General features: G+C 41.3%; 1 protein-coding gene across 1 annotated transcript in view; it reads left to right on the top strand.

The window, feature by feature from the left end:
- The first annotated feature begins 4,906 nt into the window (after nucleotides 1-4,906).
- The window catches only part of LOC110497848 (reticulon-1-A), a 49,624-nt gene continuing 29,186 nt past the window's right edge, over nucleotides 4,907-25,344 (top strand). Inside the window, exon 1 of the mRNA XM_021574279.2 lies at nucleotides 4,907-5,380. Coding sequence (XP_021429954.2) covers nucleotides 5,158-5,380 — 223 coding nt within the window. The 5' untranslated portion in view covers nucleotides 4,907-5,157. The remainder of the gene's footprint in view (nucleotides 5,381-25,344) is intronic.

Below are 25,344 nucleotides of genomic sequence, written 5' to 3' on the forward strand. Positions count from 1 at the left end.
AGTGCTGCAGAGATGGTTGTCCTTCTGGAAGGTTCTCCCATCTCCACTGAAAAACTCTGGAGCTCTGTCAGAGTGACCACCGGGTTCTTGGTCACATCCCTGACCAAGACCCTTCTCCCCCAATTGCTCAGTTCGGCCGGGAGGCCAGCTCTAGGAAGAGTCTTGGTGGTTCCAGACTTCTTCCATTTAAGAATGATGGAAGCCAGTGTGTTATTGGGGACCTTCAATGCTGCAGAAATGTGTTTGTACCCGTCCCTAGATCTGAGCCTCGACACCATCCTGTCTCGGAGCTCTACATACAATTCCTTCAACCTCATGGCTTGGTTTTTGCTCGGACGTGCACTGTCAACTGTGGGACCTTATATAGACAGGTGTGTGCCTTTCCAAATCAGGTCCAATCAATTGAATTTACCACAGGTGGACTCCAATCAAGTTGTAGAAACATCTCAAGGATGATCAATGGAAACAGGATGCACCTGAGCTCAATTTCAAGTCTCATAGCAAAGGATCTGAATACTTATGTAAATAAGGCATTTTTTGTTTTAAAAAAACTGTTTTTGCTTTGTCATTATGGTGCATTGTGTTTAGATTGATGAGGAAACATTTTTATTTAATCCATTTTAGAATAAGGCTGTAACTTAACAAAATGTGGAAAAAGTGAAGGGGTCTGAATATGTTCCGAATGCACTGTAAATCCGAGAGGACGGCATCTCCTAAACGGATGCGATGGACATTAACATAATTAATGAGATGATAGGATTCCCACTTGTTTGTTGATAGGGGGTTTATCGGAGGTTTCATGAGAGAGGACCAACTATTCCTTCACCTAAAGCCATACTTGACAAACAATTTAATGCACCACTTCGTGGAACCCCTCCTTCAACCCTACCTTGTTGATTACACAGTAAAAAGGAAACATGCAAATTTGACATAGACAATTCATGCAGCTCAATGAAATGAGTGTCTGAGTGAATGAAAATAAGTGTTTCTATTATTTGAAAGGGCAAGACTTATTTTCTTTTCTTATTTTTCTTTTTTTAACCATACTTACAACTCAGGCTACTAAAGGAGAAATGCCACATCACAATTACAAAGATGGAAAGCTTCAGATGAACTGTGCAACAGGTAAAATCAGCAGATATTTTCTGAACTGCCTTAATAATACGGCTTCAATAGACAAAATGCAGGGAATTGCTGTACAGATCTTTTAAAATCAATCCGAGACTGGGAAAATAGGAAACTATCCAGACTGACGGCCAATCAAACATAATAGCCAATCCTTTGTTGGGTTACTGATTTCTACATTGTCGACTAGGATAAAGGTTTCAATGAAAATTCATTATATGGACAAACTGACAGCACAGTTGCAGTCACCAACGCTCTGGATAACATAACAGCCTAACCAGCTCTGCTAGGGCGAGTAATGTTCAGTGAGCTGTTCTCATTTGTGTCTGGAAATAGCTAGCAAGTTAGCTTGGGTGCATGATTGCTGTTAGTACAGAACGATCAGATCATCCATACATTTGATTGATTGATTGATTGATCGGTGGGGATAAAGCTTAACATGTGAGTGTGAACGACACTGAATGGGTGTAGACAAAGAAGTGCTCTCCAGTAGTAGTACCAAAACATTCAGAGGACATTTTCTCAAAAGGGAGTTTACAAGTTTATCAACTTTCAAAGCAAAATTACCTTCCCATTGTTCATTAACTGTAGTGTATGAAATACCATTTTGTATCTCTGAGTCTCTACTTTTATCCAATGTAAAAAACACAATTTCAAATTTTACTACATAAGACTGATTTGAGCCGGTCGGTCACATCTACTAAATCTACTATAGATTAGGCAATCAATATATTTGACTGAGAAGCAAGCCTGTAATTGACCATACTTAAAGGCCGTAGTCAAATATTAGATTGGGAAAGTGCAAAATTACAACTTCGCATTATTGAAAATAAGTGAATGTTTTTCTTCTTAACTTAATTTCCACACTGAGCTAATCTTGTTCCCAGATAAATTCAGATTTTCAATGGCTGATATTAGGATCAGGATTTTAGGATTTCATGCCTGATATTAGGATCCTGTGAAACAGTTAACAGATAATTGAACAATTATTATTATAAAGTATATCAAAGACGTAATCTGTAAAGTTTACAGTCATTGGCGATGACCCTTCAACCTACCTATCTTTTCAATGTTATTGTCAGCTAGGTTCAGCTCTCTCATCTTTTGAAGCGTGTTCAATCCCTTTAAACAGTTATGAAGAAAGGATGAGACATCAACAAAATGGGTGATTTCAACAAAACCAATCCACACAGATTATTAGGTACTTTACAAACACCGCATGACACAGAAAAGCGTCCATACCTCTCAGTAAGTTATTCTTAAACCACAGCACCTATAGATTGACAAGTGACTCCAAATTCTCAATATCACTGATCTGATTATCATAGAGGTACCACTTCTGTAGCTGATGGTAATTCTTAAATCCAGAAATGCCACGCAATAATGAAAATAAATACCCCCCAAAATTGTTGGTATTAAAGATAATAATGCAAATCATAGCTAGATTAGTTATTTTGCAGACATTTTGGAGTATATTCTGAATCAAGAAATCAAAGATGGACAATATAATTCTGTTCTATATAGATACTCTTTAGATTAAACCCTACACACACTTCTCCAAGATGTCATCATGAAGGAATGAAGAGAAACCTGGATGTTATTGTCAGCTGCCATTCCACCAACCAGAGCTCCCTGGATGTGGCTGATATTCTGGCCTACCATTGTCAGCTGGCACAGCCTGGGGAAAAGGGAGAGTTCAACCATACACAGATAACCTGAGAAGAACATCTCCAGGGATGTGATGCTGTTACCATCCTGGGTTATCTTCTCATAAGATGCCCTGTTTGCAATGAGTTACAAAAAAAGAGTGTCTTCAATAGCCAAACTCTGAAAATTATACACAAGACATTTTTATACAAAATGTTTATACAAAATTACACTCAACAGTTCTTAGATTTTTTGTTTATTTTTTAACCCCTTTTTTGTGATATCAAAAAATCTAAGAACTGTAATTTTGTGTAATTTTGTCACAACGTCTTGTGTTAAAGTCTTATCCCATCGCTGCAACTCCTCTACGGATTCCGGAGAGGCGAAGGTCAAGAGCCATGTGTCCTCCATGCGACCTTGCCAAGGAGGAAACACTACAACTGGTGACCAAAGTCAGCATGCATGTGTCCGGCCCGCCACAGGAGTTGCTAAAGCGCGATGGGACAAGGACATCCCGGTCGGCCAAACCCTCCCCTAACCCAGACGACACTGGGCCAATTGTTCACCACCTCATCGTTCTCCCAGTCGCGGTCGGCTGCAACGCAGCCTGGGATCGAACCCGGGTCTGTACTGATACCTCTAGCACTGCCTTAGACCGCTGCGCCACTCGGGAGGACCCGGGGTGTTGTCTGAGGGTTTCAATTAGGTTAAAGTACAAGCTACACTGACTGTATCAGTAAACAAACATCTGGAAAAAGTAATTACAGGGCTGTTCCATTTGATTTCAATCACTTTTTGACCACACCCCTTTTGATTTGAACTAAAATGCCAATACATATTTGCCCATGGTACAAGTGGTCAGAAAGTGACTTTTTGAACCTGAATGTCAAAACATTCAAGAGATAAAGGTGCCCATAGCTGACACATACCCCACCATACCATGAGACGTCCATGTATTCATCATCACTGCAAAATAGTTTGAAGCTATTTGATAATTTTTTAAGGCACAGTGCTGTCAAAAAAGTGAATTTCATGTGTTTTATATATATTTCCAAACAGTGAGGTTGAAATAATACTGTGAGAATAATAATAATGCCCTTTTAGCTGTTTGAACATTTCTGAGCTGTTTGAAAAGTTTTGGCCTTCCTGGTGACATCACCAGGAGGTAAATTAGTTAATAGACCAATAAGATTTAAAAATAATAATATTTAACCAGGCAAGTCAGTTAAAAACAAATTATTATTTACAATGACGGTCTACCCCGGCCAAACCCAGATGACGCTGGGCAAATTGTGCACCGCCCTATGGGACTCCCAATCACGGCCGGATGTGATACAGCCTGGATTTGAAAAGTACAGAGATGCAGTGCCTTAGACCGCTTCGCTACTCAGGAGGCAAAGTATAAGGAGCAACAATATGTGATTTGTCTGACTCACAAATTAGCTATGTTACTAGCTAGTTATTTTTCTAATTTACTTCACAGATAAAAAAAAAAACATTTGCTTAGTTAACGTTAGCTATATGTTAGCTGGCTAACATTGAAGTTGAACAAGAGTTTGGATTTAGTTGTCTGAGTCTGCTCAGACAACTAAAGTCATACTTGTTTCAGACATCTGTTATTGCTGCTATTGTATTTATGAAAATAAATTATAATTTGTGTGTTTATATTATTAACAGTATGCACATGTAGCATGCTCAAGCATGGTTTTGTCATCAACCCGTATCCAGGCAAGTGCCTCCCCTTTGCTCAGGAGCCATCTTAACTTTTTCGTTGTACTTTTGATAAACCCCACACGAGGGCGCTACAGTGCTAGTAATTTGAGAACAAACTTGCATGAAGAACAAATTAAATGGTCCCCCTGGGTATTCGTATGAGTGAAATGACTTGCATCCATAGGCTACTAACTTGTAAGCGTTTAACAAAAATAAAAATACAACAGTGTTGTATGTTCAAAAATTGTACAATTTGCGTTAATTTAGGTCTCTAAGCAAACTTGATAAATATGCTTAAATAAGCTTCAAGGTCTAAAGTGTATTTTATGTATGCTGCACTCTTGTAAATATACTGTGTTGACTTCCATGGTATATTCACTCACTTTAATAATAGTCACGCTGACTGCCCCAAATAAGTGCCAACCATAAGCTACACAGACATGACGTCAGCGTGGAAGCGCTGAACTAAAACAAACCAACCTCACTCACTTGTGCTCTCGGACTGGACCGCGCAGCCATTAGAATTTTACAATATCAATTTAAGCATAGATTTCAAATCATAATTTACTGTTTATTGCTTAGATCAACCCAATATCCATTGTGTAGCCCGCGTTAAAGCTTGTGCCTCAGTGCCTGTTATCTCTCGCGCAACCTGAACCTCTCCCTAAAAGCATGTCTTCGAAGCCCGGTGACGAACTAGGTTCGGAAGGGAAATGGTTTGGGGACGATTGTGAAAGAAATGGCATATTCGGAAGTACACCACCTCTGTTTGATGAGCTACGTGAAGATTTAAAATCGAAAAGCAGAGAAGAGACGAGCGACCTGGATCAAAAATTCCACAAATTTGAGGACGATGGGAAAAGGCCTCCCGTTGCTATGGAAACTGCATCTACAGGTAAGACGGTTTATCAATAACATTTATCAGTAACATTCATCTTATCATTCATAGCCTATACTTGCATTTATATAGATATACGTAGTGTGTAAGATGCATTTGGCTGTTTACACATCTCATAGCGGAACATGCTCACCCAGGCAGCCTTTTGGGGTGTAGTATGAAGCAGTCTGAGATGGAACCTTCGTCATCGCAGAGTGTGCCAGGCGTTCTGTACCTTCTCACGAAGTTTAGGAGATCGAATCATGGGTTTGGGTGGGAAATATACTTGAAAGTGCAAATCTGGTAATGGAGTCTACTTCGTATTAGTGGGTACAAAATAGAAGAGATTTGTATAAAATACAATTCATAACTGTTTATTTTCGACTATGAAATCTAGGTCTACATAAAATTGAAATGAGTCTCTCAGAGAAACAGAACAGACCAAGAAAACAACAGGCACTCTATGGCCTAGACATAGGCCTATTTATTAGGCTACAAACATTGGCAGGGTACAGTCCTTTAAGTTTTACATTCTTAAAGCTTGGAACAACATACTGGGAAAAATAGTTGCATAGCTATATCACAAATGTTAAACTGAAAGTTTCTGAATATTCTAACAGTAATACCTTTTGGGTGTCTCCAAAACAGTCTTAACTGAAAATGTTAGCTCCCCTGAAGATAAACAGGTCCTGGTATAGGCCTAAATTTCAAAAATAGCCCTAATTGTTTGTTTACAAAGGCAGCCTGGCTGGGATACAATGTGTCACTCACAGCCTAAGCTTATCACTGCCTAAGCTCGTTTAGTTTATTAGGATCCCCCATTAGCTACTACACCTGCAGCAGCTACTCTTCCTGGGGTCCACACATTTTTTTTTTTTTTACAAATACAGAACAGTTATAGACAAGAACATAAGATTCAATTTACACTCTATTCATATGAATATTGTTATATACAGTACAGTTACATTAGATGATCTTTAGAAAGAGGAGAGGTGCTGTGATACAATAATTTTTTTAAATCTATTTTTTAAAGCTAAACTTGCTTTTTGCCAGAGCAACCTCTGGTGACAGAGCATTCCACAATGACATAACTATATACATAACTGAGCAACGTATTACATCTGGTTTTGGTTTGGGTACCGTGAAGATAGCCATAGTGGCGTGTCTGATGGGTTATGTATGCATTTCTGTTTGACGTTTATGCCAATAGATTATTGAGTGGTTAGGCATTTTTAACATACACATTTTCTTAAAAAGACTAGAAGAGAAGTAGTCCATTTCTCCTCAACTCTCAACCATGAAAGACTATCATGCATGTTGTTAGTTCCATGTGTGCAGTTAAGGGCAAGGCGTGCTGCTTTGTTTTGGGCCAGCTGCAACTTTGCTAGGTCTTTCTTTGATGCACCTCAATATGTTACTGGACAGTAATCAAGATGCAACAAGATCAGAGCCTGAACAACTAGTACAGTTGATCTGTCTGTAAAAAAACACAGAACATTGGGGCTCCTGAGTGGTGCAGTGGTCTGAGGCGTCACCACAGACACGCTGGTTCGACTCCAGACTGTATCACAACCGGCCGTGATTGGGAGTCCCATAGGGCGGTGCACAATTGGCCCAGCGTCATCTGGGTTTCGCCCAGATAGGCTGTCATTGTAAATAAGGATTTGTTCTTAACTGACTTGCCTAGTTAAATAAAAAAAATACGACATACTTTTGGTCATGTAGTGTATGTGGACACTTGCTCATCGAACATCTCATTCCAGAATCATGGGCATTAATATGGAGTTGGTCCCCCCTTTGCTGCTATAACAGCCTCCACTCTTCTGGGAAGGCTTTCCACTAGATGTTGGAACATTGCTGCTGGGACTCGCTTCCATTCAGCTACAAGAGCATTAGTGAGGATGGACACTGATGTCGGCATTCCAATTCATACCAAAGGTGCTTGATGGGGTTGAGGTCAGGGCTCTGTGCAGGCTAGTCAAGTTCTTCCACACCAATCTCGACAAACCATTTATTTTTGGACATCGCTTTGTGCACAGGGGCATTGTCATGCTGAGACAGGAAAGGGCCTTCCCCAAACTGTTGCCACAAAGTTGGAAGCACAGAATCATCTAGAATGTCATTGCATGCTGTAGCGTTAAGATTTTCCTTCACTGGAACTAAGGGGCCTGAACCATGAAAAACAGCCCTAGACCATTAGTCCTCTGCCAAACTTTACAGTTGGCACTATACATTGGGGCAGGTAGCGTTCTCCTGGCATCCGCCAAACCCAGATTCGTCTGTCAGATGATGAAGCGTGATTCATCACTCCAGAGAACGCATTTCCACTGCTCCAGTCCAATGGCTGCGAGCTTTACACCACTCCAGCCAATGCTTGGCATTGCGCATGGCGATGTTAGACTGGTGTGCGGCTGCTCGGCCATAGAAACCCATTTCATGAAGCTCCCGACGAACATTTCTTGTTCTGACGTTGCTTCCAGCGGAACTCAGTAGTCAGTGTTGCAACTGAGGACAGATTATTTTTTCACGCTACGTGCTTCAGCACTTGGCGGTCCCGTTCTGTGAGCTTGTGTGGCCTACCACTTCGCGGCTGAGTGGTTATTTATTTAACTAGGCAAGTCCGTTAAGAACAAATTCTTATTTACAATGACGGCCTACCCTGGCCAAACCCTAACTCGGGCGACGCTGGGCCAATTGTGCACCGCCCTATGGGACTCTCAATCATGGCCGGTTGTGATACAGCCTGGAATCGAACCAGGGACTGTAGTGACACCTCTAGCACTGAGATGCAGTGCCTTAGACTGTTGTTGCTCCTAGACGTTTCCACTTCACAATAACAAACACGTTTTCTAAGGAGGATGGGAGCCACCCTAATCATTTGGGTTCTTGGATCCTTTCACAGCATTTAGTAAACTTTTGGGAAAAAATGTGTGTTTGACCAGATACAATGATATTTTACAGTGAACAGACTTTCAGCTTGCTTATAGGAAGGACAAGCACAGCACTTATACAGACTGATTGGCTGAGCGAAATTGATGATAAAAAGATTGTGGGGGCTGTTTTGTTAGACTTCAGTGCAGCTTTTGACATTATTGATCACAGTCTGATGCTGGGAAAACGTATGTGTAATGGCTTTACACATCCTGCTATATTGTAGATAAAAAGTTACCTGTCTAACAGAACACAGAGGGTGTTCTTTAATGGAAGCCTCTCCAACATAATCCAGGTAGAATCAGGAATTCCCCAGGGAAGCTGTCTATGAGTAAAGCCAGTGTATCTATGTATACGGATGACGCAACACTATACACGTCAGCTACTACAGCGACTGAAATGACTGCAATACTCAACAAAGAGCTGCAGTTAGTTTCAGCAAGGAATAAGTTAGACCTAAATATTTCTAAAACTAAAAGCATTGTATTTGGGACAAATCATTCACTAAATCCTAAACCTCAACTACATCTTATAATAAATAATGTGGGAATTCAGCAAGTTGAGATGACTAAACTGCTTGGAGAAACCCTGGATTGTAAATTGTCATGGTCAAAACATATTGATACAACAGTAGCTAAGATGGGAAGAAGTCTGTCCATAATAAAGCGCTGCTCTACCTTCTTAACAGCACTATCAAAAAGGAAGGTCCTAAGGGCCTCTGAGATTCTGGGTTCGAGCCCAGGCTCTGTCGCAGCCGGCCGTGACCGGGAGGTCCATGGGGCGACGCACAATTGGCCTAGCGTCGTCTGGGTTTAGGGAGGGTTTGGCCGGTAGGGATATCCTTGTTTCATTGTGCACTAGCGACTCCTGTGCTACTAACAATTGGATACCACGAAATTGGGGAGAAAACATTTTTGCAATTGGCTCAGAACAGGGCAGCACGGCTGGCCCTTGGATGTACACAGAGCGCTAACATAAATAATATGCATGTCAATCTCTCTTGGCTCAAAGTGGAGGAGTGATTGACTTCATCACTACTTGTATTAATGAGAGGTATTGACATGTTGAATGCACCGAGCTGTCTGTTTGAACCCCATGCATACCCCACAAGACATGCCACAAGAGGTCTCTTCACAATCCCCAAGTCCAGAACAGATTATGGAAGGCGCACAGTACAACATAGAGTTTCATGTAGTCATGGCTCTATTCCACATCAAGTAACTGATGCAAGCAGTAAAATTTGATTTACAATACAGGTCCTTCCTTGGCAGCAGCTAATGGGGATCCATAATTAATACAAATGCAAACAGCACATACAATTGACCGGGGCAGCTCAACAGTGCAGAAATTTGACGAAATGACTTGTTTGAAAGGTGGCTGTGACTGTGCCACGTTGAAAGTCGCTGAGATCTTCAGTAAGGTCATTCTCCTACCAGTGTTTGTCTATGGAGATTGCATGCTCAGTTTTATACACCTGTCAGCAACGGGTGTGACTGAAGTAGCCGATTCCACTAATTTGAAGGGGTGTTCACATACTTTTGTGTATATACAGTTGAAGTCGGAAGTTTACATACACCTTAGCCAAATACATTTAAATTCAGTTTCACAATTCCTGACATTTAATCCTAGTAAAAATTCCCTGTCTTAGGTCAGTTATCACCACTTTACTTTAAGAATGAGAGAATGATTTATTTCAGCTTTTATTTCTTTCATTACATTCCCTGTGGGTCAGAAGTATACATTCACTCAATTAGTATATGGTAGCATTGCCTTTAAATAGTTTAACTTGGGTCAAACGTTTTGGGTAGCCTTCCACAAGCTTCCCACAATAAGTTGGGTGCATTTTGGCCCATTCCTCCTGACAGAGCTGGTGTAACTGAGTCAGGTTTGTAGGCCTCCTTGCTTGCACACGCTTTTTCAGTTCTGCCCACAAATGTTCTATAGGTTTGAGTTCAGGGCTTTGTGATGGCCACTCCAATACCTTGACTTTGTTGGCCTTAAGCCATTTTGCCACGACTTTGGAAGTATGCTTAGGGTCATTGTCCATTTGGAAGACCCATTTGCGACCAAGCTTTAACTTCCTGACTGATGTCTTGAGATGTTGCTTCAATATATCCCCATAATTTTCTTCCCTCATGACACCATCTATTTTGTGCACCAGACCCTCCTGCAGAAAAGCACCCCCACAACATGATGCTGCCACCCCCGTGCTTCACAGTTGGGATGGTGCTCTTCGGCGTGCAAGCCTCCCCCTTTTTCCTCCAAACATAATGATGGTCATTATGGCCAAACAGTTCTATTTTTGTTTCATCAGACCAGAGGACATTTCTCCAAAAAGTATGATCTTTGTCCCCATATGCAGTTGCAAACTGTCTGGCTTTTTTAATGGCGGTTTTGGAGCAGTGGCTTCTTCCTTGCTGAGTGCCCTTTCAGGTTATTTCGATATAGGACTCGTTTTACTGTGGATATAAATACTTTTGTAATCGTTTCCTCCAGCATCTTCACAAGATCCTTTGTTGTTGTTTTGGGATTGATTTGCACTTTTCGCACCAGAGTACGAATGACGGCTGCTTGGTACCATGGTGTTTGTACTTGCATACTATTGTTTGAACAGATGAACGTGGTACCTTCAGGCGTTTGTAAATTTCTCGTGAAGATGAACCAGACTTGTGGAGGTCTACAATTTTTTCTGAGGTCTTGGCTGATTTCTTTAGATTTCCCATGATGTCAAGCAAAAAGGCACTGAGTTTGAAGGTAGGCCTTGAAATCCACAGGTACAACTCCAATTAAATCAAATGATGTCAATTAGCTTAACAGAAGCTTCTAAAGCCATGACATAATTTTCTTAGTGTATGTAAACTTCTGACCCACTGGAATTGTGATGCAGTGAATTATAAGTGAAATAATCTGTCTATAAACTATTGTTGGAAAAATGACTTATCATGCACAAAGTAGATGTCCTAAATGTCTTGCCAAAAAAATTTTTGTTAACAAGAAATTTGAGGTGTGTTTGAAAAACGAGTTTTAATGACTCCAACCTAAGTGTATGTAAACTAGCGACTTCAACTGTAGTGTACCTCTCCCCATCTTCACAACAACTTGACTATGATACCTGACCATCCAATGTTACTCCTAGGGGTCCAGTTTCTTCAACTTGTTCAATGTTCACACACTTTATGCACAACTCCAGTTGATGTTTAGGTCTAAGATAATGCTTTGTACCAAATACAATGCTTTTGGTTTTTAGATGTAATTAAGACCAGTTTGTTAATTATCACTTAATGTTTACATATCTGTCATTACTCATCTTATACAGTGGGGCAAAAAAGTATTTAGTCAGCCACCAATTGTGCAAGTTCTCCCACTTAAAAAGATGAGAGAGGCCTGTAATTTTCATCATAGGTACCCTTCAACTATGACAGACAAAATGAGAAAAGAAAATCCTGAAAATCACATTGTAGGATTTTTAATGAATCCTCAAATCCTGCAGTGCCAGACGTGTCCCCCTGCTTAAGCCAGTACATGTCCAGGCCCGTCTGAAGTTTGCTAGAGAGCATTTGGATGATCCAGAAGAAGATTGGGAGAATGTCATATGGTCAGATGAAACCAAAATAGAACTTTTTGGAAAAAACTCAACTCGTCATGTTCGGAGGACAAAGAATGCTGAGTTGCATCCAAAGAACACCATACCTACTGTGAAGCATGGGGGTGGAAACATCATGCGTTGGGGCTGTTTTTCTGCAAAGGGACCAGGACGACTGATCCGTGAAAAGGAAAGAATGAATGGGGCCATGTATCGTGAGATTTTGAGTGAAAACCTCCTTCCATCAGCAAGGGCATTGAAGATGAAACGTGGCTGGGTCTTTCAGCATGACAATGATCCCAAACACACCGCCCCAGGCAACGAAGGAGTGGCTTCGTAAGAAGCATTTCAAGGTCCTGGAGTGGCCTAGCCAGTCTCTAGCCAGTTTTTTTCTAATTTTGTCTGTCATAGTTGAAGTGTACCTATGATGAAAATTACAGGCCTCTTTCATCTTTTTAAGTGGGAGAACTTGCACAATTGGTGGCTGACTAAATACTTTTTTGCCCCACTGTATGTATATACTGTTTTCTATACTATTCTACGGTATCACATTCACTTAATAATGTTTACATATCTTGCATTACTCGTCTCATATGTATATACTATATTCTATACCTTAGTCCATTCCGGTCTGACATTGCTCGTCCATATGTATATAGTCTTAATTCATTCATACTTAGATTTGTGTGTATTGGGTATATGTTGTGTAATTTGTTAGATATTACTGCACTGTTGTAGCTAGAAGCACAGTAATTTCGCTACACACGCAATAACATCTGCTAATCACGTGTATGTGACCAATAACATTTGTTTTGACTGTAACTCCTGGCTAAGAGTCTCAGTGAGCTCACTGGCTTTAGGTGCTGATGTGTAGAGTGTGCATAGTCATTTTAGCTTATTGTAAGACAAGTGGCAAATCATTTGTAAAAATAGAGAAGAGTAACTGCCCTAGGCAACTGCCCAGAGGGATACCGCACTATACATATCTGTTAGAGAATCTTCCATTGAAGAATACTCTAAATTCTATTGGATAAGTAACTCTCCAACCATGTTATGTTAGATGGTGTAAAGCCATAGCAAGTGAGTTTTTTCAATTACAAATTATGATCAATAACATCAAAGGCTGCACTGAAATCTAACAATACAGCTTCAACGACCATCTTATTATCCATTTATTTTAGTCAATCATCAGTCATCTGAGTCAGTGCAGTACAAGTTGAGTGCCCTTCCCTATACGCATGCTGAACGTCAGTTGTGAACTTGTCCTTCGAAAAATAGTATTGTATTTGTTCAACCACAATTTTCTCCGTCATTTTACTAAGAGGGAGCAAACTGATTGGGCAGCTGTTATAGTCAAGCACCCTTTGCTGGCTCTTTTTATGCAGAGGAATTACTTTAGCTTCCTAGCTTCCTTCCATGCCTATCGACACCCATTCCTTTAGGCTTTGATTAAAGACATAGCAAATAGGGGTGGCAATACAGTCTGCTACCTTTCTTAATAGTTTCCCATCTAGGTCACTGGCGTAACGCAGTTTCTCTTTATTTAACTAGGCAAGTCAGTTAAGAACACCTTCTTATTTACAATGACGGCCTAGGAACGGTGGGTTAACTGCCTCGTTCAGGGGCAGAACGACAGATTTTCACCTTGTCAGCTGTGTGCACTCCACAAGGAGACTGCCTGTTACGCGAATGCAGTAAGCCAGAGTAAGTTGCTAGCTAGCATTAAACTTATGTTATAAAAAACTATCAATCAATCATAATCACTAGTTAACTACACATGGTTGATGATATTCCTAGATATTATCTAGCGTGTCATGCGTTGCATATAATCTGACTGAGCATACAAGTATCTAAGTATCTGACTGAGCGGTGGTAGGCAGAAGCAGGCGCGTAAACATTCATTCAAAAAGCACTTTCGTGCATTTTGCCAGCAGCTCTTCGTTGTGCGTCAAGCATTGCGCTGTTTATGACTTCAAGCCTATCAACTCCCGAGATGCGGCTGGTGTAAAACCGAAGTGAAATGGCTGGCTAGTTAGCACGCGCTAATAGCGTTTCAAACGTCACTTGCTCGCTCTGAGCCTTGGAGTGATTGTTTCCCTTGCTCTGCATGGGTAACACTGCTTCGAGGGTGGCTGTTGTCGTTGTGTTCCTGGTTCGAGCCCAGGGAGGAGCGAGGAGAGGGATGGATGCTATACTGTTACACTGGCAATACTAAAGTGCCTATAAGAACATCCAATAGTCAAAGGTTCATGAAATACAAATGGTATAGAGAGAAATAGCCCTATAATTCCTATAATAACTACAACCTTAAACTTCTTACCTGGGAATATTGAAGACTCATGTTGAAAGGAAGCACCAGCTTTCATATGCTCTCATGTTCTGAGAAAGGAACTTAAACGTTAGCTTTCTTACATGGCACATATTGCACTTTTACTTACTTCTCCAACACTTTTTTTTTTGCATTATTTAAACCAAATTGAACATTCAGTATTATTATTATTATTTAAACCATAAGTGTCCATTCAGTATTGTTGTAATTGTCATTATTACAAATAAAATAAAAAAATTGGCCGATTAATGGGTATCGGCTTTTTTGGCCCTCCAATAATCGGTATCGGCGTTGAAAAATCATAATCGGTCGACCTCTAGCCTAGTCCCTAAACATAAACTTAGTTGTGAGTTTATTTAAAGTTCAGGCTATTTGTAGCCATGGAATCTCACATGTAAGCCAATGAATTTAGTAAGGTTTGCTAGCACTGATTAAGCAGAGTGCTGTAGAACCTCAAAGCAGTGTTTTTGTGGGAGCATCATTCACGCTTCATCTCTAAGTCCGTCACCCTCTTCAGCAGAGCTCAGCTCATACTGCTATTTTTAATCCTGGAAAAACAGGGCTCACCATCCGCTTGTAGAGGAGGGAACTGGAGTCCTGCACTTGCATTTTCATTCACCGTCCCTCTGAAATATTCATAAGATGGTGTTTAAAATCCATGACTAGCTTGCTCTCTTCTTAACCCAGGCCTTTTCTTTAGCTCTTTCAGTCCTGTCAGTCTTTTAAGATGAATGTTTTTTGCTACATTAACAGAGGCATCTAGGCTATTTTAAGCCTGTAATCTGATTTGAATGCAGTCTGTTAGTAAGTGTGGTATTGAATATCAGTCTTTACAAAAACATTGTGGTGTTTTTGTTGTTCAGAAACTGAAGTTGTCTTCTAAACATGGCTACAGTTCAGACAGCCTGCCAGATGATTTCCCTTACGGCAAGATAAAAGGTGTTTACTGACTGTGGCTTCACAGCTCGAGACCGAGGATTGACCTGTTCCCAAACACACACACGGACACACACACACACATACGGACACATGCAAACACACAGCAGCCATTTCAGAAAATCATCAAAAGGCAAACATAACTGCCTTTTAGCCATGTTTGCTGGGCCCTGTCTACAGTATAGAAGTAATCTGTTGTGACACTTGTGGTCTTGGTGGCCACAATGTGGATCTTTACAGAGCTAGACTGCTTTCAACTAACCAGACACTGACCAGCCAGATCTAGGATAGTTTTTGGAGCAGAAAAGCCCTAGCCGGTTCTGTCCTGTCTAGGACCTTGGGCCTGACCCTCTCCATGCAACAATGTACTCACACAATCTCACTCTCGCCTGTGGATATCATGCTCCAGGAAATTAAACTGCATACTTATTGGACAACATAATTTCCTGTAACTCACAGAACCTCAGAGCAAGGCTACATTAGTCCTCTCCCATTCAGGCCATATATAGTGCTGGTCTCAGCTGCACATATTCAATTACAGCAGAAGGACAAGTGGAGAAAAATCTTTAGCCATACAGCATGCCTGTTCTTTCTAAGGCTAAGTGATGCCCAATCATCCCCATCCTCCGCACATAAAGATGTTGCACACAACGATGTCTTAGAAAGATGTCAAAACAATGTGTTAATGATGAGCAGGACATCCAGAGTTCTGACCAGATCTGACCACGCTGTGAAATGCACATGAGGACATCGCTTCACTTGTTCATTATATTCACAGCAGATGGTGCATCTAATGGGTTCCCCATGCCGAAAGTTAGATCATTTGGGCATTCTTCTCTATTTTTGTGAATATTTTATGTTTTGAAGTCAGTGTTTGATATTCCGAGAGCCAATGGATTTAAGGCAATAGGACTGTTTCACGGTATGCATATTTCACATCAATAGTCCCTGTTATAGAGCTTCTGTAGTGTTCCCACCTTCCTATGTAATGCTCCTGATTTGTCTGTGAAATACACATTTTACTCTCTGAAGATAAAATATTAGGCTACTAGTACATTCCTTCTATACATCTCCCATCCAGACATATCAAGCACAACAATCTTTACACACTAGTCTAATTTTGACACAGTGACTAATGGGTTACTTGTGCTTCTTCTGCATCTCAGCATAAAGCATGAGAGAGGGTGTCTACTGTCTGGGACCTTTCCATAACTAGGAGAGAGGAGGTCATAAGGTGACCATATTACCGCCAGTCATGAGTCATGACCTCAGTAAAATTCCATGTGACCACGTGATGACCTCCGGCTATGCTCTCTGGACATGTTTCGGTAGTACCCGATTTACTAAAACCATGGTCCTAATGGCTTGGTACTCAGGGCTCTATTGTCACTCTAACCACACCAATATTAGAGTTTATGCATAGGCCTATGACCCCAAGCACCTGCCTGTAGATTATTCAACAAAACGCTCCAACTAAATGGAGGTTTTTGGATATAAAAATAATCTTTATCGAACAAAACTAACATTTATTGTAGAACTGGGAGTCTCGTGAGTGCAAACATCCGAAGATCATCGAAGGTAAGCAATTAATTTGATTGCTTTTCTGACTTTCATGACCAATCTACTTTGCTGCTAGCTGTTTGTAATGTTTTGTCTGCTGAGAGAGCTGTGCTCACATAAACGCTTGGTTTGAAATCTGACACGCAAGCTAAGCTGTGTTTTGGTATATTGCACTTGTGATTTCATGAAAATTAAATATTTTTAGTAATTTAATTTGAATTTGGCGCTCTGCAATTCAGCTGATGTTGACGAAAATGATCCCGCTAAAGGGATCGGTGCGCCAAGAGGTTTTAATGGGTGTAGTGAAATAAGTGTTATATTTATTTCTCAGCTGCTCATGTTACGAGCATGTTCCGATATACAACCGAAGTGGCCTCTCTGTCATCAGTTCCTGCCCATTTGATAATGTGCCATTCTAAATCGAAACAAATTTTAAATATTAGTAATGACAATAATAAATTGAGAATTGTCTGATGGGAGAAAATATGATTACTTGATGAGAGAACAGCTGTGCAGCCTGAGGCAAGGCACAGAGCGCAATCTTTTTTGATACTTTCTCAAATCATCAATGGCCTATACTCGTGTCATGCAGCCCGTATATGTTTGGATTTCTAAGACATTCTAAGGGCTGTATCATTCACAACTAACATTGCCAAATTACTCTAAATCTAGCATATAAAACCTGTTTCAAATGATCACTTTTATGCTCAACATAGCCACGTCATATGCACACTCGCTCCGGAATGGGAAAGATATCCTTTATATTTTATTCAGCTAAGTTAAATTATATTCTTCTTACTATAAAATCATATAATATAAAATAATGCCGTTGGACGATAAGCAGATCTTGTCAGCTCAACAAACAAGCCTACAGCCTCTGCCATGAAGCATTGCCAGATAACATACAGACCGGCGGTCTTTTGCAGGACAAAATTTCATGACTGCCACTGCCTTACTTAGGTCTACAGTTCCAGTACATGTTCATCAACCTGGGAGATCTCTGCTCTGCTGCCCCAGCAGTCCTGGGCTGTTGCTGGGAGGAAGGATGATGAAAATGGAGACTGTGCTGCTAGTGTCTCTGTCTGTGCTGCCTCACAGAATTACTTGGGCCCCTCTGCTTGTCTTGTTTCTTGCCAGCCTGCCTTCAAATCTCATTCGTCTTCTTCAACATCCAGAGCCAATTAGCTAATGCTGTGGGAAGGACACAGATAAAGCAATGAAGGACAGGGTCAGGAAAGCTCCACCCCAGGGGACAACACAGTATGTCAGCTGTCGTGAACTGTGGGCCTAAATAGATTATTCTCCAAATCTTTTTCAATCCCCCGACAGACAACTCTGCACCATCTTTGAATCTAGCCTAATGCTTCTCCAACCTTCCACCTGTCAGTCTGTTTGAATGGCTTCATAAATAAAAAGCTATGCAGATAGGCTAGAATTTGACTTGCTGAATTGCTAAATAGTGCTAGGTAGGCTTCTCTAAAGACTCAACTCTGTCCACATCTCTTGGTAGTTTGATGCAGAGGGCTGTTGGCAGTCAGTTGCCACTGTCCTCAGCATTTGGTCCAAATACTGTAGACAAAAGAAAGGCATTCTATCCTACGTGTCCTTTGTGTGTGTGCTCCTGTGTGTCCTTGAGTGCGTGTGTGTGTCTTGGCTAAAGCTAACAATGGAAGTGAAGTAAGACAACAGAGACAGTTCATTGACAGCTGGGCTCCAAAGCTGACAGCTTGTAGACACTCAGTCTGGATCTTCAGATAATCTATCCTCACCATTCCACTCAGGCAAAGACTTTGCTGGGATCGATAAATGACAGGTGGCAACCAAAGCTTCCACTGACTTCACAACTTCAATGCAATAAGACTGCTTGTGTGTAGGCTGACTGTTTTTATAGCATTTTCTCATCCCAGTTGACAATAACAATGTCCAGCCATTATGGGAGTTTAAGATGATGGTGGACAACAATAGCTCATGAGCAACTGTATCCTCTGACCTCTCAGCTGCCTACCTACCTATCGACCTCCTTCTGTATTCATATACCCGTTGTCATTTTTGAGCCACTTATATTTATGTGTTCGCGATAGCCGCTTGCTTACTTCCCTCCAATTCAACACCTTTTTGTTTTCTTTCTTCCCCCTTCTCATTGTCACCCCCAGTTTGCTGCCTAAAGCCTACCCCCTTCTCTTAAGTTTCAATTTGAAGAGGTAACAACACAGTAGCCTATATGTTCTTGTAAGGCCCCTCTCACACTCTGTTTGGCTGATTTGCTGTAGCATGCAGCAGAAATGGGAGAGGACTCTTGAAAGGAGACATCACACATGTGGAACATAGATTAACACTATAGACACTACAGTGTAGGCAAATCATTCTCACAAAACTGTAAAAAAAAATAATAATAATATCACGAGTCATTTTTCACACAGTTTCTTCTTGAATTGCTCATATTAGGATCTGTACTTATCTATTTCATAATTATTCTTAGATATGCATTTGACATCATTATTGTTTTTGAAGTCCAAAAAAGTAATAATCAAATCAGTATTTGTAATATTTTATGCATGCTCCCCTAATGAAAAAGTCTGAGTAAAAACATAACACTGAAAATAGAAATATTTCAAAATGAAAATATACAACTGTTATAAAATTAAATCAGACTTTTCCCCAATTTGAGCTCTTTAGCCATTTCAGTAATGAGATGGCCAAGTGGGGTAAAGGGGGTGTTTGAGAATAAGAACCTCATTCTGAAGGCATATAATGTAATAATATATGCCATTTAGCAGATGCTTTTATCCAAAGCAACTTACGGTCATGCGTGCATAAATTTTACATATGGATAGTCACGGGAATCGAATCCACTACCTTGGCTCTACCAACCTGAGCTATAAATTAACTTAACTTGTGCCCATCTAAGGACTACTCCTCAAGATCAGTGGTCACCAACCTTATCTGAGTCAAGATCACTTTCGCAGTCAAAAAGCAAGCCGAGATCTACCGCTCATAATTATTTGTTAAACCTTTTTTTTATTTTTTTTACATTAACCTAGTTAAAACAATTCTGTAGGAATGAGGTTTGGGCCATAGGCCTAATAGATTATCATAGCATATTGGCTATATGCCTGGCCTGCCAATATTGTTATTCTCAGACCATATTATATTTAAAAACTCGAGTTACGATAACAAAATAAATCAATTGGTGTAGAACAAATGTAAATAATTAGCTTTTTAAAATTTTACTGGACTGATGGTACCTGCATCTGATGGTTATGGTGCTTTCAAGACAACTGGGATAGCTAGGTCAAATCATGACGTCGGGAAGTCGGAGCTCTTGAAATTCCGAATTGGATGACCGTTCAAAACTATTTTCCCCAGTCGGATCTCGTTTTTTCCCCAGAGTTCTCAGTTGTCTTGAATGCACTGAAGTCGGAAGTCAGACATTTCCAAGTTCCCAGTTGTTTTGAACACAGAATTAGTCTCAGCGGAGGGAGGGGAAGAGCCACAGTATCTGCCTTTCACAGTCCCTGCTTTCTCCTTCCTTTCCTCCGGTGAGACTGACCAGAGAAAGGGGACACAGTCTTCTACCTGATGGGGAAGCTGGAGTCGCACCCCATCTGCCTCATGCACAAATTCATGTTGTTCCTATAACCAGAGATAGTGAAATATTCCTCGATATTGAAATAGACACCACGAGCTGCTAATAATAATACAAACTCAGGGCTATCGGTACACTTGGCTACTAATCTTTTTACCGTTATTTAACTAGGCAAGTCAGTTAAGAACAAATTCTTATTTACAATGACGGCCTACCCCGGCCAAACCCTAACCCGGACGACGCTGGGCCAATTGTGCGCCGCCCCCATGGGACTCCCAATCACGGCCAGTTGTGATACAGCCTGGAATCGGACCAGGGTCTGTAGTGATGCCTTTAGCACTGAAATGCAGACCGCTGCACCACTCGGGAGCCCATTGCTGCTGCAGTGCGAGTGGAAGTACTGGGAAGCATATTTTATGTTTTGTAATAGTGTTTAATAAAAACAGTGTTGACAGTGATGAATAAAAACTTTCAAATGAACTCACTCATAAAAACAGCTCTATGCGAGTTTAGTAGGCGCACTTGATTTAGCCACATCTCTCCAGGTCCACTTTGCTTACCAGGGCTTCTGAATCAAGTTGCAAACTTCAGACGTGCAGCAATGTTTTTTTTGGACAGCAGTAGCTTCTTCCGTGGTGTCCTCCCATGAACACCATTCTTGTTTTACGTATCGTGGACTAGTCAACAGAGATGTTGGCATGTTCCAGAGATTTCTGTCTCTTTAGCTGACACTCTAGGATTCTTCTTAAGCTCATTGAGCATTCTGCGCTGTGCTCTTGCAGTCATCTTTGCAGGACGGCCACTCCTAGGGAGAGTAGCAACAGTGCTGTACTGTCTCCATTTATAGACAATTTGTCTTACTGTGGACTGATGAACATCAAGGCTTTCAGAGATACTTTTGTAACCCTTACCAGCATTATGCAAGTCAACACATTCTTAATCTTATGTCTTCTGAGATCTCTTTTGTTCGAGGCATGGTTCACATCAGCAATTCTTCTTGTGAATAGAAAACTCAAATTTTGTGAGTGTTTTTTTATAGGGCAAGGCAGCTCTAACCAACATCTCCAATCTCATCCACTGATTGGACTACAGGTTAGCTGACTCCAATTAGCTTTTGGAGAAGTCATTAGCCTAGGGGTTCGCATACTTTTTCCAACCGACACTGTGAATGTTTATATTATCTATTCAATATAGACAAGAAAAATACAATAATTTGTGTGTTATTATTTTAAGTTTGTCTATTGTTGTGACTTAGATGAAGATCAGATCAAATTTGATGACCAATTTATGCAGAAATCCAGGTAATTCCAAAGGGTTTTAATACTTTTTCTAGCCACTGTACACAGGGTACCAGTACTGAGTCGATGTGCAGAGGTACGAGGTAATGGAGGTAGATGCATTATGTACATATAGGTAGGGATAAAGTGACTAGGCAACAGGATAGATAATCAACAGTAGCAGCAGTGTATGTGATGAGTTAAAAGAGTTTAGGGCTGACCCCAATTAGTCAGTTGTTAGGCTGTTGGTCGACCAAGACTGTTTTAGTCGAGCTGTAACAAATATCTCTGTACCGCATCGCCAGGCGTCTCCCAAATTTTGTAACAATGCGGAAGGCTATGTTTAGCTCCGAATTGACATGATTAGTTGACAGTAGGTGGGGTGGTACATCCTGTATAAACACAAACTCACTTCCTTGACAACAGTGCTGCACTGCTCCATAAAGCGCAAGAAGTATGAATGCCCTGACTTCTGCTGAGGCCGTATCACCATAAATGCTGCATGGCCAATGCAGACATCGGATTGACCATGCACCCAGATGCACAATGCACTTCTTTCTCGCTCTTTCCCGACAATCAGTGCATATTCATTGTTTCATAACTTCATTGTGTGAATTGTTTGCATTTGATTGTTAGTGTATATCAATTCCCCATTACATATATCACCAGTAGTATATTTAACGTTAATTCCTATCATTTCTAATCTGTTACTTTGGTTATGGTTATTTCTTTTAATGCATTCAATATTATTATTCCAGTCTTCCTGTTATCCTTGTCTGAATGGACACATTGTTTGCGGAGTGCACAACCTATGCTACACTTGTGAGACACATGTTTTGGTTTCTTTAATTCCATTTATGAGTTCTGTCAATTTAGTCATTGTTTTTTGTTTGGAGTGCTCCTGTCAATGTTGAGTAAGGACGTGCACACATAGAAGTAGGACTATAGGCTACCTGGCCTGCGAGCAAATGTAGGCATATAAATGTGCCCATTTTGGGATCTGATAGTATTTCTGATTGGCTTAACAAACAACCTGTGGAGCTTGTCAAAGTGATGTTTTCTTCACCTCAAACAGCAAGCAAACGGAAGTCTGTTTTTATATCCATTGAGAATTACAATAGTTTCTCAATGTATTTGAAAAATCTTTTCCAGCTCTCTTCCTTTCGATAACCACTCAGCGTGAAAGGGAAAAATGTCATGCTCTGATCCAGTGAAATGTCATAAAGGCTTCTTGTCAGTGCTTGACTTGGACTGAAATAGGTTCCGGTGTTGTGCCGAAAATCTCCCCCCCTGCCAGAATTCTCTCCCCTTCTAATTTCCTTAATTTTGTGGCTATAGTCAAATTCTTTATGTGGCATACATCAGAGTCAAATACTTTCTATAGATCAAAATGAATGTCAAGATAGGCAACCGAAATTAATGTAGGTGTATTATATTATTATATTATTATTATATTAAACATAGAGGAGGGAGTAAAATGTTGGCAAGCAAAAAACATTTCAGAACAACTATGGCTGAATTATTATCCTTACACTTTACAAAATACTAGTCGAATAAGACATAGAAGAGATGACGAATTTTGGAAAAGAGATTTATTTATAGACTAATACAAATCAGTAGCGGATTTAGGTACGGGAAACATGGGCAGCAGCCCAGGGCTGCATCTTGCCGGGAGCGACACGGGGCTCACGCGGGGGCGGGCGCTGGAGGGGGGGGGGGGGGGGGGGGGGGGGTTCGCCCGGTTTGCCCAGGGCGCCATACAAGCTAGAACCGCCACATACACTTGAAACAAAGGACCAACCCTGCTTAGCTTCAGAAGCAAGCCAGCAGTGGTATGCAGGGTGGTATGCTGCTGATAGTTGTGATGGGCTGAGAGTGGCTGAGGGGTTGGATTAAAGAGCTTATGTTTGCTAATGTATTATTGTTATGTCATTGCTTTATATAAAAGTATGTGTTAAATAAGAAATAAAAACCATGTCTGTATATGGAAGAATACACGTTTAACATTTTCTAGCAATCAATTGGTCGAAAGAACAGACGACTTTTGGTCAACCAAGATTATTATTATTTTTTTGTCTGGGACAGCCCTAATGCAGATAGTCCAGGCAGCTATTTTATGAACTATTTAGCAGTCTTATGGCTTGGGCGTTGAAGCTGTTCAGGGCCCTGTTGATTCCCAACTTGGTGCATCAGTAGTGCTTGCTGTGCGGTAGCAGAGAGAACAGTCCATGAGTTGGGTGGCTGGAGTCTCTGACAATCTTTAGGGCCTTCCCCTGACACCGCCAGGTATAGAGGTCCTGGATGGCAGGGAGCTTGGCCCCAGTGATGTACTGGGCCGTACGCACTACCCTCTGTAGCACCTTGCGGTCTGATGCCAAGCGGTCTGATACCAAGCGGTGATGCAGCCAGTGGTGCAGTTGTAGAACTTTTTGAGGATCTAAGGGCCCATGCTGAATCTTTTCAGTCTCCTGAGGGAGAATAATTGTTATCGTGCCTTCTTCACGACTGCGATGGTGTGTGTGTGGACCATGTTAATTTCTTAGTGATGTGGACACAGAGAAACTTGATTCTCTCAACCCGCTCCACTACAGCCCCATCGATGTCGGTGTGCTCGGCCCTCAGCTTCCTGTAGTCCACGATCAGCTCCTTTGTCTTGCTGGCGTTGAGGGAGATGTTGTTGTCCTGGTAACACACTGCCAGGTCTCTGACCTCCCTATAGGCTGTCTCTCTTCTCATCGGAAGAGGCTAGATGGAAGTAGTGGAGGTTTATTAAAGGCCTTCGTGCTCCAGAGCTCTGCTGATACAGCACGGCATCTCCTATGTCCCCCTCAGGGCCAGAAGGCTGCATGGAGGTGGGAGTGGAGAGGTTGAGGGAGTGGAGAGGTTGAGGGAGTGGAGAGGTTGAGGGAGTGGAGAGGTTGAGGGAGTGGAGAGGTTGAGGGAGTGGAGAGGTTGAGGGAGTGGAGAGGTTGAGGGAGTGGAGAGGTTGAGGGAGTGGAGAGGTTGAGGGAGTGGAGAGGTTGAGGGAGTGGAGAGGTTGAGGGAGTGGGGCTCTCGAAAGCTAGAGGAGTACTGACAGTTTTGTATTCATCTGCAAGGCATTAGGAAAACAAACCAAGACTACAAGACCCTCTTGGATTTAAAATCAACTTGATTGTTGTTCAGGTTTGCCTTTAATTTTATATAAATATCAAATTAGCGAGCAGCAAAACACAATAGAGAAAAAGATTGTTGACATTGAAGATTACTGTCATTATCATGAATTCAATGGCATAGTCTTGTGGAGTGAATGCATCAGGCCGCAGCCGCCTACATGCAGTTCATTGAACCTCTGCTTCCAGGCCTATACATAATAATAGCCAATACTTTTGATGTCATCTGTTATCACGTTTTTGTCTCCAGCCATATATTTAGAGATACCTCGGCTTAGCGTAGCAACAATTGTCAGGGTGCATTAGGTTAATGGCTGTGTTGCTTGTGTGTAGGATTAACAATGTTGACTGCCCCTTCACAACACATCCACCAGAAATGATGTATTTAACTGTGTTATCCACTCAGAAGCATGATAATGTTGTGGCAAATTCTGAAACAATAGTTTCTGTGCTGTCACGTCTGATCCTGTCTGAATGAGCTGAAGCGCTTGCTTGGCCTTGTGTTTTTTTTTTTCCAGTGTTTGACTGTCTAGGTACAGCTGCTGCGCCACAATGGCCGCTGCTGTATGTTGATGTGGATCAGTAGACAGCTCTCCTGTCTGTCTGAGCAGCCCCTTACAGCCGCTGC

This window comes from Oncorhynchus mykiss, chromosome 19, assembly GCF_013265735.2.
Source record: "Oncorhynchus mykiss isolate Arlee chromosome 19, USDA_OmykA_1.1, whole genome shotgun sequence".
Classification (NCBI taxonomy): domain Eukaryota; kingdom Metazoa; phylum Chordata; class Actinopteri; order Salmoniformes; family Salmonidae; genus Oncorhynchus; species Oncorhynchus mykiss.